The sequence below is a fragment of the Hibiscus syriacus genome, unplaced genomic scaffold, assembly GCF_006381635.1.
Source record: "Hibiscus syriacus cultivar Baekdansim isolate YM2019G1 unplaced genomic scaffold, ASM638163v2 tig00111621_pilon, whole genome shotgun sequence".
Lineage (NCBI taxonomy): Eukaryota > Viridiplantae > Streptophyta > Magnoliopsida > Malvales > Malvaceae > Hibiscus > Hibiscus syriacus.
Genome location: NW_024063138.1, coordinates 2,472,316 through 2,488,883, shown reverse-complemented (window position 1 = coordinate 2,488,883; position 16,568 = coordinate 2,472,316). Strand labels below are relative to the sequence as shown.

General features: G+C 31.9%; 1 protein-coding gene across 1 annotated transcript; it reads right to left on the bottom strand.

The window, feature by feature from the left end:
* Positions 1–7,780: 7,780 nt before the first annotated feature.
* LOC120165994 (E3 ubiquitin protein ligase DRIP2-like) lies at positions 7,781–15,197 on the bottom strand. Its single transcript, XM_039175412.1, has 7 exons — positions 14,717–15,197; positions 13,979–14,078; positions 12,926–13,256; positions 12,327–12,769; positions 12,174–12,224; positions 8,184–8,256; positions 7,781–8,017 (listed from the first exon to the last, which is right to left on the bottom strand). The coding sequence occupies exons 1-7, from the start codon at positions 14,829–14,831 to the stop codon at positions 7,844–7,846; spliced, it is 1,287 nt and encodes a 428-aa protein (XP_039031343.1). The 5' UTR covers positions 14,832–15,197; the 3' UTR covers positions 7,781–7,843.
* Positions 15,198–16,568: the final 1,371 nt, after the last annotated feature.

The window sequence follows — 16,568 nt, the reverse complement described above, 5'->3', positions numbered from 1 at the left end:
TTGGCATGCCAAGAGTCGAGGGATTATCAGTGGTCATTCGGGACAAACAATGGTCCTTCGGGACATAGTGGTTCTTCGGAACAATCAGTGGTCCTATGGGACAAATATTCAGAGCCCCTTGAGGGAATTATACGAGTTGTGGTGACAGCATAGTGCACAACCTCTATGTACTCGCATATATTTAGTTCTCACATGTGTACATGAGATAATAAAGAGATAATATAAATAAACTTGATATGATGATGTGTTTGTTTCCTTGTGAAATGTTATATGTGATGTATGATTGTACAAATAGTAATTATAAGATCATATGATAAAAAGAATCTATGATAGTGATAAAAATGAAGATGATGATATAATTGCTTGATTGTATATGTTAAATGATATAAGTGAGTACATGTTAAGATATATGATATGAACATGAGAGATTATAGGAACAAGAAAATAAAAGATCTTAATGATAATGACATGTATGTATGTATGTATGTATGTATGTATGTATGTATGTATGTATGTATGTATGTATGTATGTATGTATGTATGTATGTATGTATGTATGTATGTATGTATGTATGTATGTATGTATGTATGTATGTATGTATGTATGTATGTATGTATGTATGTATGTATGTATGTATGTATGTATGTATGTATGTATGCATGCATGCATGTATGTATGTATGCATGTATGCATGTATGCATGTATGCATGTATGCATGTATGTATATATGCATGCATGTATGTATATATGTATGTATGTATGCATGTATGCATGCATGCATGCATGCATGTATGCATGTATGCATGCATGCATGTATGCTGCATTGTATGCATGTATGCATGTATGCATGTATGCATGTATGCATGTATGCATGTATGCATGTATGCATGTATGCATGTATACATGTATGCATGTATGTATGTATATATGTATGTATGTATGTATGTATATATGTATGTATGTAGTGTATTTGTTACATGAATAAGGCTATGAGTGGTATGATATAATAATAGTAATTATTTATGCATGATTACAAGTTATAGTTTACATTATATGTTTATTTGCCTCACTAAGTCATCGACTTAGCGTGTGAGTGTTTCACACGTAGGTTCTGAAAAGCGAAAGGAGAAGTGAAGATGAGTAAGACAAGTTAGACTCTCCTTTCCACTGATCATATTAGAATTGTTGTTAAGTGTAGATATTTGGTTGTATTTAGTGTGATGGCATGTAACGAAATTGTGAATTACTAATGCTCTAATTGATTTTGTTTATTTTGGTCCAACTTGTGTGAATTAACATCTTTTATTTTAATGAAAGTTTAAAATTTTCATGATTTTCTGTAAGAGTCAAAGTTTGAAAAGTCAATGTGACATCTCGGACTCGGATCCGGGTCGGATACGGGTACGGGTTGGGGGTGTTACAATGATGATGTAGATGAAGTTCCCACAAATGTGGTACACAACTAACCTCCACCACACATGTATGAAGCTGACTATGGTGCAATGTACGGGCCAGAATTTGCGGATATGCATAATCTCGGTGACTATGGATTTAACTCATCAATAATTAATGGTGAGTTATATTTAGGCACGAAGTTTTCAAGCAAAGAAGAAGCGATGATGACAATAAAAATTTACAATATCCGTTATTCTGTTCAGTCCAGAGTCGACCGCTCTACGACTGAAAAGTATGTCTGACACTTTGTCCAACGTGAAAACGGATGCAATTGGATGGTTCGCCTATCGAAGAGGAAGAGAAAAAATAATAGGTGGTAACTAACGATATACAACGATCCTCACATATTTTGTGCTGGAGGGATCAACCAAGATCATCCCAACTTGGACTCCAAAATGATCTGTCAAGTCATCATACCCATGGTAAAAGAAACCTCCCATATAGCTATTGTTGTGTTGATTTAAGCTATATAATCGCAGTATGAGTATTCTGTCTCATACAAAAAAGCATGGATGACAAAGCAGAGCGCGATTAAAAAACTTCACGGCGAATGAGATGCATATTTACAATTTATTTATTTAGCTTATACATTATTCCAAATTCAATTCTAAAGCCATAATATCATAATTTTAACCACAAGTTAAATTCTTTTAAATTTTCATCTTAACTTTTCTATTTTATTTAATATAGTCCCTTTTACAATTTAATCCTAAATTCAAGTATCCTAATACAAATTCAAATATTCCAACAACATGTTTAATTTATATTTCTTAACTTATACAAATTTTCCATTTCAAAACTCACAACTTATATAATTTATAATTTAGACATTAATCTTAACAATTTTATAAATTTAACTTCAACTCAAGCTTTAATTAATATAGACAATTTTCCAGCATTTTAACTAAAACATAATACCTCAATAATTTCACAATTTTCACGTAAGTCCCTACTTTATCCATAATTTATGATTTAGTTCCCAAATTTTATCAAATTTCCAAATTAGTCCAATTTCACACTTTAGCATCAAATTCAACATTCTAACTTTTAAATTCCAGCATATTTCATCATATATTAAATAATTACACTTCATTCCCCAATGTTTCCATAAATTTCAAGTAGGTCCTTATAATTTCTCAAATTTTCAATTTAATCCAAATCACCATCTAAACATCAAATTTAGCACTCCAACTTTTAATTTCAACATGATACATAAATAATTAAACAAGTTCACATAAATCTCCATATTTCTCATTTTAACTATTAAGTCCCTATACTTTCACAATTTTGCAATTTGATCCAAATCATATTCTAAGCATGCAGAGTCATTCATACTTGATTTATAAATCTTGTATAACTTTTACCACATATTTTCCTTATTTCTTTCCCTTGGTCGAGTATTTCTAAGTTTTCCTAGCATGGATTATATTTTGATTCAAGCATTAATTCTTCCTCTAAACAATATTTCCATGAATTCTCATCATTTCATCATATGATAAATGTCATAATTATCATGTTTATCATGTTAAGATAATAAAGTTTGATCATTTCAAACAATGAAGATAGCATATAACATAAAAATATCACAAAATGCATAATTTACCTCAATTTCATAATCTGACAGTTTGCACTATTCTCAAAGAAATATTATTTTGTATTAATTTAGGCACTTAAAAATTATTTCGTTTGTACTATTAGAAACTAAACTCAAATAAGAACCTAACCATATAAGGAAATTCTTCTAGTTCAATTTATACAATTTATGGCGAATTTTCTAATCAAAGTTACAGAATCTGTTTTGAATAGAATATGTTGCTCAAATTTCTAGCCTTTTATCGGTTTAAAATTCATATTTTTTGTATACACTTCCAAGTCAATAGCCGCTTGTTTTAAATAAAACTACACTGATATATGAATCTAGCGGTATAAAAATCATCTTCTAATCATTCTTGCATAATTTATGGTGAATTTATAAACTTACTGTTTGAATTTTCCATATAAACAGATTTTGCTAATTTGCATTTATTAGCTTATTCATTAATTCTATCAGCTTATCAAATGAACACATACATAATTCAAGTTCCTATCATCTTTTCAATGCAATCTCAATCAATTCCCTAAGCCCTAACCTTTACCAAGGTCATTTTTAAACATTTTCAATTGATTTTAATCATTATTCAAGCTTAGAATCAACTCTATAATATTAACAACACAACAATCTATCCTTAAATCATTAACATTCAACTTGTTCATCATTCACTGTAACAATCAAACCAATGATTCAAGCATGGAAACAATGAAATATTACCACCAATTGATAGAGAATTTAATATATATCATTTTTCTATTTCATAGCATAATCCAAAAATTAAAGAAAAATGACTAAAATGAAGAAAATAAGAAAACTTACATTGCCTTCTTTCTTCTTTGTAGTTCAAGTATATATAGAGGAAGAAACAAGTTTTCTAGATATCTCCTATAAAATATCTTTTGTACACTTGTAAAAAATTTATTTAATTGAATATAAAATTCTTTTAATGCAAAATTACAATTTTATCCGTAAAAATCATGATAATTACCTAATTACCATGCTACTCGTCCGTATCATCTTCCTTTTATAATTTTCAAAGTAAAAAATGAACAAACTATTTCATACTTTCCCAATTTACCATTTTAATTTTCTAAAATTACAAACTAGTCACAAAAATTAATAATTTCAGTTTAACATGGAAAATTCATCTAAATTCGAGGGATTCATGTCAAAGCTAACATTATAAAATATAAAAGTAATATTTCTAACCTTTTTCCATCATCCTTCAATTTTCTTAATTTTTCGATTCGATCTGATTATTCAAATATTTTACCAGACTTTATCTCTTAGTAAATTTTTACAATATCTCCCGACTAAAATCTAAATTCCATATAATATCCATTCTTAAGGATGAATTATTCGTTTATGGAATAAAATTTCTTTTTAGAAAATTATCGCTTTGGTCCTTAAACTTTTCCCAAATGTCTACTTTAGCCACCAAACTTTCAAAACTTATATTTTAGTCACTAGTCAAATTTTAAGGTATTACAAGGACGACATCCCTCCCTTTTACAACTAAAATGGTGAGTTGTCAATATTTCTTCTCAATAATTTTAAGTTAAATTGACAACATTTAAGCATTTCAAACCAAGGGGAAACATCATCTAATATAAGGTAGAATGACAATTTTGTCCTTTTCAGAAAGAAATAAGAAATATCATCGTTATAATCGAACGTTTTATTTATTTACCAAAGGTTATGCAACAAACAAATATTTTGTTCATAAAAATTACCAAGCCTTTAAGATAGATATATTATATTCAAATACTTATAAATATTGAGACTAAACCACCGAATAGGGTCGAGTGGCTTATCCTCGTTAAATCGAAATATAGAAACATTTCTCTTTCTATCATCCTGATTAATTCTAGAGGGTCGTCATTTTAATTGTTTTCACTAGTGGATATTTATTTATTTTAAATTATCAGAATTGAACTGCCAGGTGGATTAGGACAACCCTTTTCAATAATTTACAATAAATAAATGTTTTCTTTTAATCCAATTATGAAAAGTGTCGAGTTATGCACGTAAGATTATCATGTTTTTCAATAAATAAAGATGTCATGCAATCAAACAATATGCTTCATAGAATATTAATGAAAAATTAGGGGAACAAACCAAATGATTAATTTAATTAATATGCTAAGGTTATAATGCAAAGTGTTAAGCATTAATATTAGAATATAGAGAGTTTGTTAAGCATTAATATTAACATAATATAGAGAGTTGCTAGAGCATTAATTTAAAAGGATCTAGAGAGTTCGTATTGTTTTATATATACGTGGTTTCCAAATAGGAAAAATGTGTGGCATTATGTAAATTTAAAAAACAATTATTATTTTCTCAACATGGTCTCAGAGCAATATTAGCGCTGATTGAGAGAGTATCAATCTCTTCAAACCCACGTTGTTGGATTTCGACATCAACAAGAACCAAAATAACTCCATTCAAAGAAAACTGCTCACAACTGGTAGTTATCACCGCAATGAACGACCGATATTCAGACATGAGACCATTCAAGATAGTAGCCACTTGCTCAAACTCAGAAAACGGACAACCACAAACGACGAGTGCATCACAGATTTTCTTAATATGAGAGATTTACTCTCTCATGCTCAGTTCACCGTTACGATGATCTTTAAGCGAAAGTGAAGGTTTATCATTGTCGTTGTTGACTTACTCGTAAAAAACTTAGTAATTGTATGCCAGACATGTGTCGTCGTATCAACCCCAACTAAATGAGGGAGAATTAACGGAGTTATCATGGTTAAAATCCACGAAGTCAAAGCACTATTTTGTGCCACAAAGAGTTCGTACGCCTCATTAGTAGTAATCGAACCATCCTCTAGAGTCACCGTTGGAGGCAACGGAGTAACTTCACCAGTGATAAGCTTCTCAAGGCGGTGGCTCCTCACAGCCAAAAGAACCTGATGTTTCCATAGTAAGTAATTACGCTATAATAAAACGACACTTAGACGCTTATTTGTGAACGTCTTTTGAAAGATTGTCACTAATTTGTCATCCTGATCATCTATGGAAAATAGAAACAATGAAGAATGATTAGAACAACGAGGAAAAAGAAGAAAACTCTGCAGGTTCCAAAGCTCTGATACCATGTTGAGAAAATAACAATTATTTTTTTTAAAATATACATAATGCCACACATTTTCCCATTTGTAAACCATGTATAAATAGGACAATACATACTCTTTAGATCCTTCTAAATAAATGCTCTAGCAACTTTCTATATTATGTTAATATTAATGATTAACAAATTTTCTATATTCTAATATTAATGTTTAACAAAAAAATTAACAGTGTAATGAAAAAAAATATTAAAACAACTATTTTAACAAAAAATTATTTTAACACTTAAAATTAACTTAAAAAGGGAAGAATTACACATGTAAAACGCTCACACCAATCTTGCTATCTTGCTTTACTTCCTTAACTTCGCTCGAAAGTCGAAAATTGGCTAGAAATCTCTTCATGAGGCCTCTCTCACTCACTCCAATCATATCTTTGTTGTTAACTTCAACAATAACATCGCAAACTCAATTCACGTCATGCCCGTGTTATTCACACACGCCACCCAATCTGATTTCACCTGTTGCCCATTGACTGCGTTCCTATCGTTCTCACCCTTCATCCGCCCCATGTCACTCGGCGACGCCACCGCAATGAAGCGAAACCTCAACCACTTCTGCTTCGACTACGCCATGATAATCGTAAACCCTATATTTTAGATTAACTACCCAACACTCCATTCTCCACAAATTCTATTTGAGGGAACCAAATTTCTTTTCCAATTGCCAATTTTCAATTCCTTATACATGATTAAGCAATGATGATGATGATTGAAGCAAATTAAAATTGAAAAAGTTCCTTGAAATCTGACAAAGTTACAAAATTGATTAAAATAATTGAAATTCGGTTGTTCTGATAAAGAAATTATTTTTCATATATACCCATATTAATAGGTACTGTTAAATATGTTTTTACAAAAATAAAATAAAATGGTATGTGTGTGTCCCAAATACTATTTCATTATCCAAATGTAATCCATATCCTAAATATGGTTTTTAAAAAGACTATCTTAGCACAAAAATATATATTTACTAGTTCATTTTCTTTTTATCATTTTATATTATTTTAACCATTTCGTTAAAAATATATTTAACAGTTCCTATTAAAATATACACTTGCTCCAGTCATGTCTGGGGATGATAATTGAGGAGGAGGAAAGTGGGTTCTCCTTAAACCGAATTTATGAAAAATGAGGCTTTGAGGCATCAGGGTTGAAGTTATAATCAAACATCGAAAGGAATTGTAACATAAAAACTAACAGTTCCTATTAAAATATAAATTATTCTCTCTTTCTTCTAATGTTTTCTATATTTATATTCAGAATTCAGAGTTCATGTCAAGCAGGGATCTAACACAAAAACTAACTGTTGTAATTGTAAACGGAGAAGTAGAGGGATGACATGATTCCAGGCATGTCAGTACAGTTAGGGTAGTTAAACCCCATTACTTGGCCGCAAACACTGCTCTATTTTTGTAGGCAACTCTCGCTCCACATATGCCTTCATACAATACATGCCGTGTATCAAATTGTCATACTCTATTGCGGGATGAAGATTCAAATAATGATAATATCTCTCTCTCTCTCTCTCTCTCTCTCTCTCTCTCTCTCTATATATATATATATATATATATATATATATATATATATATATGCGTTAAGATTATTGACATGGCAGCAAAAGAATCGAAAGAACCGAAAGAACGCATCGTTATTGACCCGAGACTTTCCGAGCATATGCCAACACCATTACAAATTCCTTTGCACTAGAACCAGCAGATGCTGCTACACGCTGTGATGTCGATGCTGTTTGTAGCCACAAATCCACTAAATTATACAACTGCAGCGTGGGAAGTACAGGTTGTCCCATGCATTTAATCTCAACCTGCCCAAAACAGGTATACATGCATATGAATATAGCAAGCCCATCGCGTTGGTCAAAGAGTATAGGCATTGGCGAACCAAAAAGAAAACTAAAAATAATTTTGGACAAATTTCTTCTTAGTGTGTATCATCAGAGAGCATTCAACTTCAAGGGGAGATCAACTCACCTCAGCTTCATCGGTGAGATCCAATTTCTTCATAAGGTACTTTTGAATAAAAGAAACAGGCACATTTCCATCCCTGCCACAAAAGAACAAATATAAACAAAATGATTATGGATGAGGGAATCAGGGGCAGCACTCAAGGGGCCCTAAAATGGTAAAATTGCATATTTTAGTCCCTTCAAAATTTATAACATTGTAAGCTAATAAATGGTAAAATTCCATTCTTTGTCCCTCAGATTTTTATAATTCAATCTAGGCCCCAGTATACATTTTCTGGCTTCACACTTGGATGGATCCATATCTAAAGTGACACTGACAGATAACTATTGTTAAGTTCAAAACTGACACATGGTCATGAATCCATATGGCTGATGCAAAATGCAAATTTTCCATGCTGTAGATCGACCGAAAGAGAACAAAAACAGGCAGGATTAAGCACCTTTTGTTGAAACAAGTTGTTAAATGGGATTTAGCTATAGCTAGTGACAAATGACCACAGTACTTTAAAAATGCTAAAAATAACATACTTAATTGGCAAAAGAAACAATTACACATTATTTTTATTGACCTTGCAATTCACAGCTCATTCAGCACATATACGTTCACCATGTCACTTTATTTCAGTTTTGAAATTTATATAGAGTAGTTATCAAGCATGACGACAAAAGATGTAGTCAGCTTGCAGTATTATCATAATTGCTTTAGGATCCGGGTATGGAATCTAATATGAAGTTGGTCGATGATAACTTCTCACTCCTTACAGTACAAGGATCATATAAGTAAATAAAAATCAGGATCAAAGTGCCCCTTTTAATTACATGATCTGCTTGATTCTAACTTGACTATTACGTACCTGATAACCAGAACTAATCTCTAGGCAACAATGTCTGGAAGGCATGCCCAGATGATTTGGGTTAAAGTAGAAAATGAGAGTAACTGTTGTCATAAAATGATTTCACGAAGTAAAAGAAACACAACTTTTTAAAGAGTACTTCAACGAAGGGGAAGGGGAGGGGGGTCGTAATAAGTGTGTAGACACTCATTTTCGTCCCATTTTTTTTATTTTTTCTATATATATATATATACAGTATATAGTTTGAAAACATTTTTAATATATATATAATATATAATTTTGAAAAGCATGTTTGAAAACATTTATATATTATATAGTTCTTAAGACATTTTGAAAATTAATATAATATATGGTTTTCAAAACATTTTTGAAAATATATATATTATATAGTTTTTAAAAACATTTTAAAAATTAATATAATATATAGTTTTTAAAATATTTTTGAAAATACATGTTATATAGTTTTTAAAACATTTTAAAAATATATATAGTTTTTAAAAAACATTTTGAAAACATAAATATATTATATAGTTTTTGAAATCATTTTGAAAACATATAATATATAGTTTTAAAAAACATTTTTTAAAAACTATATAATTTTGAAAACATTTTTAGAAAGTATATAATATATAATTTTAAAATATTTTTAAAAGTATATATTATATAAGTTTTGGGAAAATATTTTTTATATTATTATTATTTTTCCCCTTTTCTCTGTTTTATTATTATTAATTTCATTTTTTATTTTCGTTTTTAGGATCCAAACGAGGTCCAATCTGTCCAAATCCAAGGTCCAACATTGGGCCTGATCTAGCCCGGTTACGTTTAGGGTTTTCACAACCCTAACATCAACCTTGTCACAGCGCCGCATAGGAGGTTCTAGAAGCATGGAGCCAAGCAGTCAACGCCCAGCGCACATTCCGGTCGCACCAACGGGACTGAACCATCCTGAGATGGCCGGTACCATGAACTGGAGGATCGAAACAAGCAACAACCCACATCCCGTTATTTGCGGGAGCCAAACAACCAACACCGGGGCTATAAAAAGCCCCGGTGAGGCCAACGGAAGAAAAAAAAAAAGGAGAGCCAAAAACCCGAGACCACAATATCGGTCAACACAGTAGATCATCGATACAGAGAACCCAAACAGTACCAACAACGATACACCGACCATCGTTAGTAAACAACCAAGAACCATCAGGCCAACAGGCTACAAGAGCGGCCAACCACAGTTCCAACACCGTACCAGAACCACCATCGTACCACACATCAAACAAAAAACCAACAGAACCACAATAGCAAAACCGAACCACTATAGCCAACGAAAAACCAAATCGAAACATAAACCCAAAGGCCGGAGCCCCACAGCAAAGCAAAGTAAAAAAATCCAAGCAAAAACAGCAACACGGTCACCAGAAGTTGAAGAGACCGTCAGAAGAAGGTAAAAAGCCGAGCCTTGTTTGCTAGGTCTGCGCCGGGACGGCTCGAGTTTAACGTTTTGGGGTTCAGATTTAGAATCTCGGGGGGAAGGTGAGTGTCTCGGGATGTTTTGGTGCGGCGGCCGGAGAGGTGGCAGTGCGGTGGAGAGAGGTTACCGGGCGGTGGCCGGACCTTGGTCGAGTCTAGAGAGAAGGGAGAGAGATATCATCAGAGGAGAGAGAGAGAAATCTAGCAAATGAGGGGAGATGGGGTGAGAAAAGCCTTGCTTTAGCCTTAAATAGGCACACCAAAACTACGTCGTTTTGGCCCCTTAATTTGCCGTGTTCTGGAACAAAGGGGTGAAATCCTTTTTATGGTCCCTCCTACTTTGTATGCTTATTATTTAATCATCCAGGGACATTTTAAAGGTTCTGTTTTGGGCATTCTTTTTTCTTTCGTTTATGTTTTAGTCCTATATATATATATATATATATATATATATATATATATATATATATATATATATATATATATATATATATATATTTTCCGAATTTGAAGTAAGATTTGTGAAACTTCTATTTGGTCCCTTCTATATGCCTATTTTATTTATTTATTTTTTTCCTCACGGTTTCTAATTAATTTTTCTATTTTATCCTATTATTTTTTTCCTTATTCACTATTTATTCATTTAGTCTAAACTAACATTTTCTATTTTTTTCTTTTTTTATATATATTTTCTCTTATTTTACTATTTTCTAGTATCTTTCTTTTTTACTAACTCTTATTTATCTTTGTCATCAATTTTTTATCATTATTATACTAATATTTTTTCCTTCGTATTTATTTCACCATCTAACATTTTCAACATTTTCAGTGATAATTCCAATCGGTCGAAGGTAAGCAATTCGAACCGAATTTTTAAATTTCAATTTAAATTTTAATTTTCTCAAATAAAGACAACCGATAAATTAATTGGTACCGAAAGGGCGGTTCAAGGGTGCTAATCCTTCCTTGACCGTAACCGACTCCCGAACTCGATATATTTCTGGTACAACGCAGATCAGGTAAGATGGTGTCCGACCCACCTAAATATTTTTTAAAATGGTCGGTGGCGACTCCAATCCATATTTTTCAAGTCGAAGCCCAATTCCGGGGTCCACCGAAAGACGGTTCCGAAAAAGTGGATAGAAGCTGGATTAACAATAGGAAGTACTAGCGAGACCTTTTTCATATACAACAATCTAAAACTAAAGCTGGATTGTCTAACCACACTTTTCTATGCATTTTGCCATTTTATCTTAAGCTTACCAGATCTTGTATAGCCATCCACACTCAAGCCAAATGCTTTCTTCAACATGTTGATTAATTTTAACATTACTAGAGATAGCTAACAAAATGCTGTCTAAACAGGTAACACTCGACTTCTAGTAATCGTTGTCCGATGTTGGTACCATCAGTGCTTTATCTCTAACTATACTCTTGTTAAAACCAACGTATATCCTTCTTACATTATGAATCGTGTTTTATAAGCATCAATTGCCATAAATATTTGGTACTGCTCAGCATATCAGGTCCTTTAGCCAAATACTACAAAAGAGCATGATACCCAAAAGATGGATCACTGACAAGTCAAATTAACAATCTTCAGACAAAAGGAAGAAGAATATATATAGCAAGCTATTGCAAGACTCATAAAGGAATTGGCTAAAGGAACTTACTTTATCCTTAGGTAATTTGCAGGTATTTGAGGGAGGGATGCATCTCCTTCCCTGAAAGCGATGAAGCTTTAATCAGTTTATGACCAATAGAAGATAATCTTAAGAAAACTCCGTTTTCAATTCATTAGATTGAAGGCTAAAATAAATTCTTACTGGTCTTCAGAGGCCACTAATGAGAACCAAACAGGACCCCTTCTTCTTTCATGCTTTGGACCAGATGCGTCTAGCACAGCTTGTGGAGAAAATCCAGAATCTCCAAATCCAGAAGCCCTCTTCCGACATATCTTGCATAACTTTTTAGGAGTTACAGTTTCTGACATTCCAAGACCAGCAATATTCTTTTCATCCTCAACTTTTGACTTGCATTTGTCTTCCTTATTTTTGCTTTTGCACATTTGTGCTTCAACGTTAGATACATGCTTAGGTTCTAATTTAGAATCAGAACCTTGTGAACTAGACTGTAAGGACTTGGTCCTATCTGCAACCTCCACCAAACAGTTCAAAGGTTTCCAGAGATCCAATTTCCCATCCCACGCTTCATCATCATTTTCGGCATCTTTATTTGTGTGGTGGCTAGGTTCGGCAGAAGAAATACACTGTTTCTAAATTTTATAAAGACAACCGATATCAAAAGTCTAATCCAAAACATTAATTATTTGTGTTTGAGAAAAGGAGCATTATCAAACAATATTGGACACTGAGCATGAAAAAAGCCATCATCACATACTAAAATTATTTAGGCTTCAATGTACCTGTCTTTTATTTTGAGTGAATTTGTTTAGTGTTTCAGGTGAGCTTGCACTCTCCTGGTGATCCTCCATAGAGTCTTCCTCTCTTTTAAGAGGCCTCTCCATCGAAAAACTTGAACCTCGCAAAGCAATGGCCTTTCTGGCAACAGCTTTTGTCCTCCTTCCAATCATAGTAGTTTGTGATACCTTGGGGGAGTTAACCACCAAGGAAGAGAGCGATCTCTCTTTTCTCCTCATGGGCATTGTAACAGGGGCCGGAACATCAGGTGCCTTCGCTTTTCTTGTTTTAAGAGGAAAGATTTTGGACCTCACATCTTGCAAATTATGGTCTGGTCTGATTTTCAAAAGCATGAATGAATCTCAATACACAAATATTCCTCCCAATTTTTTATTTAACAGCATAAAGCATGTGTGGATACTCAACAAAGAAATATACAAAACGATTATTCAGGAAAACTGAAAAATGTGTTAAATTTTTTTCCAATTCAACATATTTTTCAACGGTTTTGCCACTAAACTCACACCATCTCATTAAAGCAATGAGTTATTACGTTTGCATAGCAAGGTTATATTGTGCTTAGATATTTCCCTTGAAATTGGCTAAGTCAAACATATCACTTAGATAAGGGAAAACAAATATGCATCAGGAGTTGAAAGATAGTTTAAGCAATATTGGTTTACTTGGTAAGAATGAACTCCCATGAGATTCATTGCAATTTCTACTCTTTTCACTTCAAAACATTCATTCAATGCCTTTAAATCCGAAATCTATGGCATCAAAGAAAAAGAAAGGCATTTAGGAGAAGCCACTGAAAACCTCAAAAAGATGGAATGACTTCTTAATTCATAAAGATAAATGATCCTAAGGAAGACAGAAGAAATCAGTAAAAGTTGCCAGTAACAACTTCAAAAAAGTACTCTATTAGATATCTTTCAGAGCATTGTCAAGATTAAAACTAGAATTATTACTTTTGTGTGATGAAGAAAAGCAATTAACATATAATGACCGTATCACAGAGAGAAGGTGGTAGAGAGTGGTATGTGAATGAAGGATACCTTAATTTCTGCAAAGGAACGCAACCCAAATCGATGTTGCATATCGGACAGCACTCTAGTTCTTCATCTTCTATCTTACCATAAATGCACTTTCTGCAAACTACAAAAATTGAAAAGACTCGTACCGTAAATTTCAACAGACTGACGAGGCACTGAAACAAAGATCACATAATGGAAACAAGCTGAGAAAGTGAAGCAATTGGAACTCTTGTGCAACTAGGAAAAGAGACCGGTTTTATTATATTTCAAAACTCGAAAATCATATTAAAGTTTGAATCTTGTCACGGATTTGAAAAGCAAATAAGGAAAGCTCTAATTTTGGAGGAGACTTTTGAATTTGAAGAAAAGAACATGATAATAAGAAGCCTGCAAAATAAAAACTGGCAGCAGCAGAGTTTAAACAAATGGATTCATAATCAAATCAACAGTTTTTCGAAACGTAGGCATTGTACATCAGAAAAGCAATATAACTGTTCCCCTCTGGTTCTTATAACTACGCCGTACGCATTACTTTTATATCAAACTAGTCAACTAAAATGCCTTAATATCAACTGGTAAGACGCATTTAGAAGCGAAATAAAGAAAACCCAGATAAGAAAACGGGAAAAAACAAGAGCATTCCAGATCAGAAGCGGAGCAAAACTGAAGAATTAAGAACTAATGACCTAAAAATGAAGGAAATTTGGAAGGGAAACAAGGGAAGGTAAGCGAAATCTCAAAAGGGGAGGAGAGACTCACACGTATGAAGGCATTCAGATATGGTGGTGGCATCTCTAAGAAGCTTATTGCAAAGAGGACAAGTCATGCATGCCACAATTGCTTCTCTCTTCACTTTCACGACCTGATTCGCCATCTACGTTTTCCGTTTGTCTGCTCCTCCTCACTTTCAATCTCGATAAAAAAAAAACCCTTCGCACTTATCGGATCACTGCATGTCAACGAGAAGTAAAAGGCAAAGGAAACTTTACGTGTACATCTTCATAAAAACCAGCATTAAAACCCAGGAAAGAAATACTTGTAAGAAAAAGGGATTAGAAACAGAGAGTTGTATAGGAAAATGAAACGGAAGGGAAGATATATAGATGCAAAAACGAAATGGGAATGTTTTCTTTTGATCTGGAAAAGAAGGAGATTGAGATTGTAGAGAAGGGAAAGAGAGAAGGTTGATTTTTGACGTGGAAGAAGAAGAATGAGAAGGAGGGATGGTGAGAAGATGAAGGCACGCGATGATCTGAATCTAACAACAAAACAAATAGAATAGAAAGAGAAAAGATTTAAGGGTGTCATCGACAGTAGGATGAACCTAGGATGAACCTGAGTTAATTTTTTTTTATGTATTTTTCTTTTTTAAATTTTATATTTTTACTGGTATAATAGTAATGATTTTTATATTTTTACCAATTTATTTATTATTTATCCAATTAAATTTAACATTTAAAATTTAAATAAGTAAAATTTAAATTCATGAATTGACTTCGGTAATAAAGATAATATTATTTTTTTTAGAAGTCTTAATTTAAGTATATTTAGAGTATATATATTATCAATGATTAAAATATTCTAAATATATATTACCTTATAATTATATTAGAGTATTTCAAAAATTATATTATTTTTGTTTTTTATATTTCTGTGTTTATTTATTTATTGATATTTTACATAAAATAAACAATATCATATTAGTATGAAGTAAAAAACATTGTGTTCAACTTATAATAAATGAACTTTTATATTTCTATATTATTTAAATTTTAATATTTGATCTATTGATCAATTAATTTATAATGAATATTATAAAAATCTATTATAGAGTGAATATTATAAAAATCTATTATAGAGTGATTTTTAACTTAATTTAATTTATTTATAATGTCAAAAAAAATTTAATTTTAATTTTATTAAAAAAGTAATATTTTATCTTACTGGAACAACAAATAATTAGTGATTATAATCTTAGTTTATTAACATATTATATTTTTAGATTTTCAATCGTGAATTTATAGAGTTGAATAAAAATTTTAAACCTTTAGAATGGTTCAACAAAGAAAGGCTCCATTCCAATGGGATTTGGAATTTTGGGTGAGCGGTGATTAGACCTTAATTTCGAACCTGGGACGGAACGGACGAGCCGACTAGGGGCCACTAAGGGATAGAGGTAATCCAATTTCAGGCTCATAATATAGAATTACGTCGTTTTGATGTGAATTCGGGTACTATTATAGGATGTTTGGTTCACGGAATGTAAGATTATATTTGAGACTAACATTACTAGAATATGTTGTTTGGTTCACGGAATGTAAGATTATATTTGAGAATAACATTACTGTAATGTAACATTACTACGAGAATGTTGTATTACCTTGTTTAGTTTGTTTAGTAGAAATATAAAATTACAGTGTTTGGTTAGAAAAATATAAGATTACTTGAATATTTTACCAAATTATCCTTTTGATATATTTTTTAAAAGTTAAACTTTGATAGTAAATTATAAATATTTGAATGAAAATTCATATAAATATTTTAATCATTATACTATCTAACTTTGGAGAAAAATACATTTAATATATAATTATTATATTAAACTTATATT

Bases quoted from the DNA above. Each gene is read 5' to 3' on its own strand.
- LOC120165994 (XM_039175412.1), bottom strand. From the start codon at position 14,831: ATGGCGAATCAGGTCGTGAAAGTGAAGAGAGAAGCAATTGTGGCATGC. The intron at 12,225-12,326 runs GTAAGAATTTAT...CATCGCTTTCAG, and splicing joins TTAGTGGCCTCTGAAGACCA to GGAAGGAGATGCATCCCTCC. The intron at 8,018-8,183 runs GTGAGTTGATCT...TGTTTTGGGCAG, and splicing joins ATCTCACCGATGAAGCTGAG to GTTGAGATTAAATGCATGGG.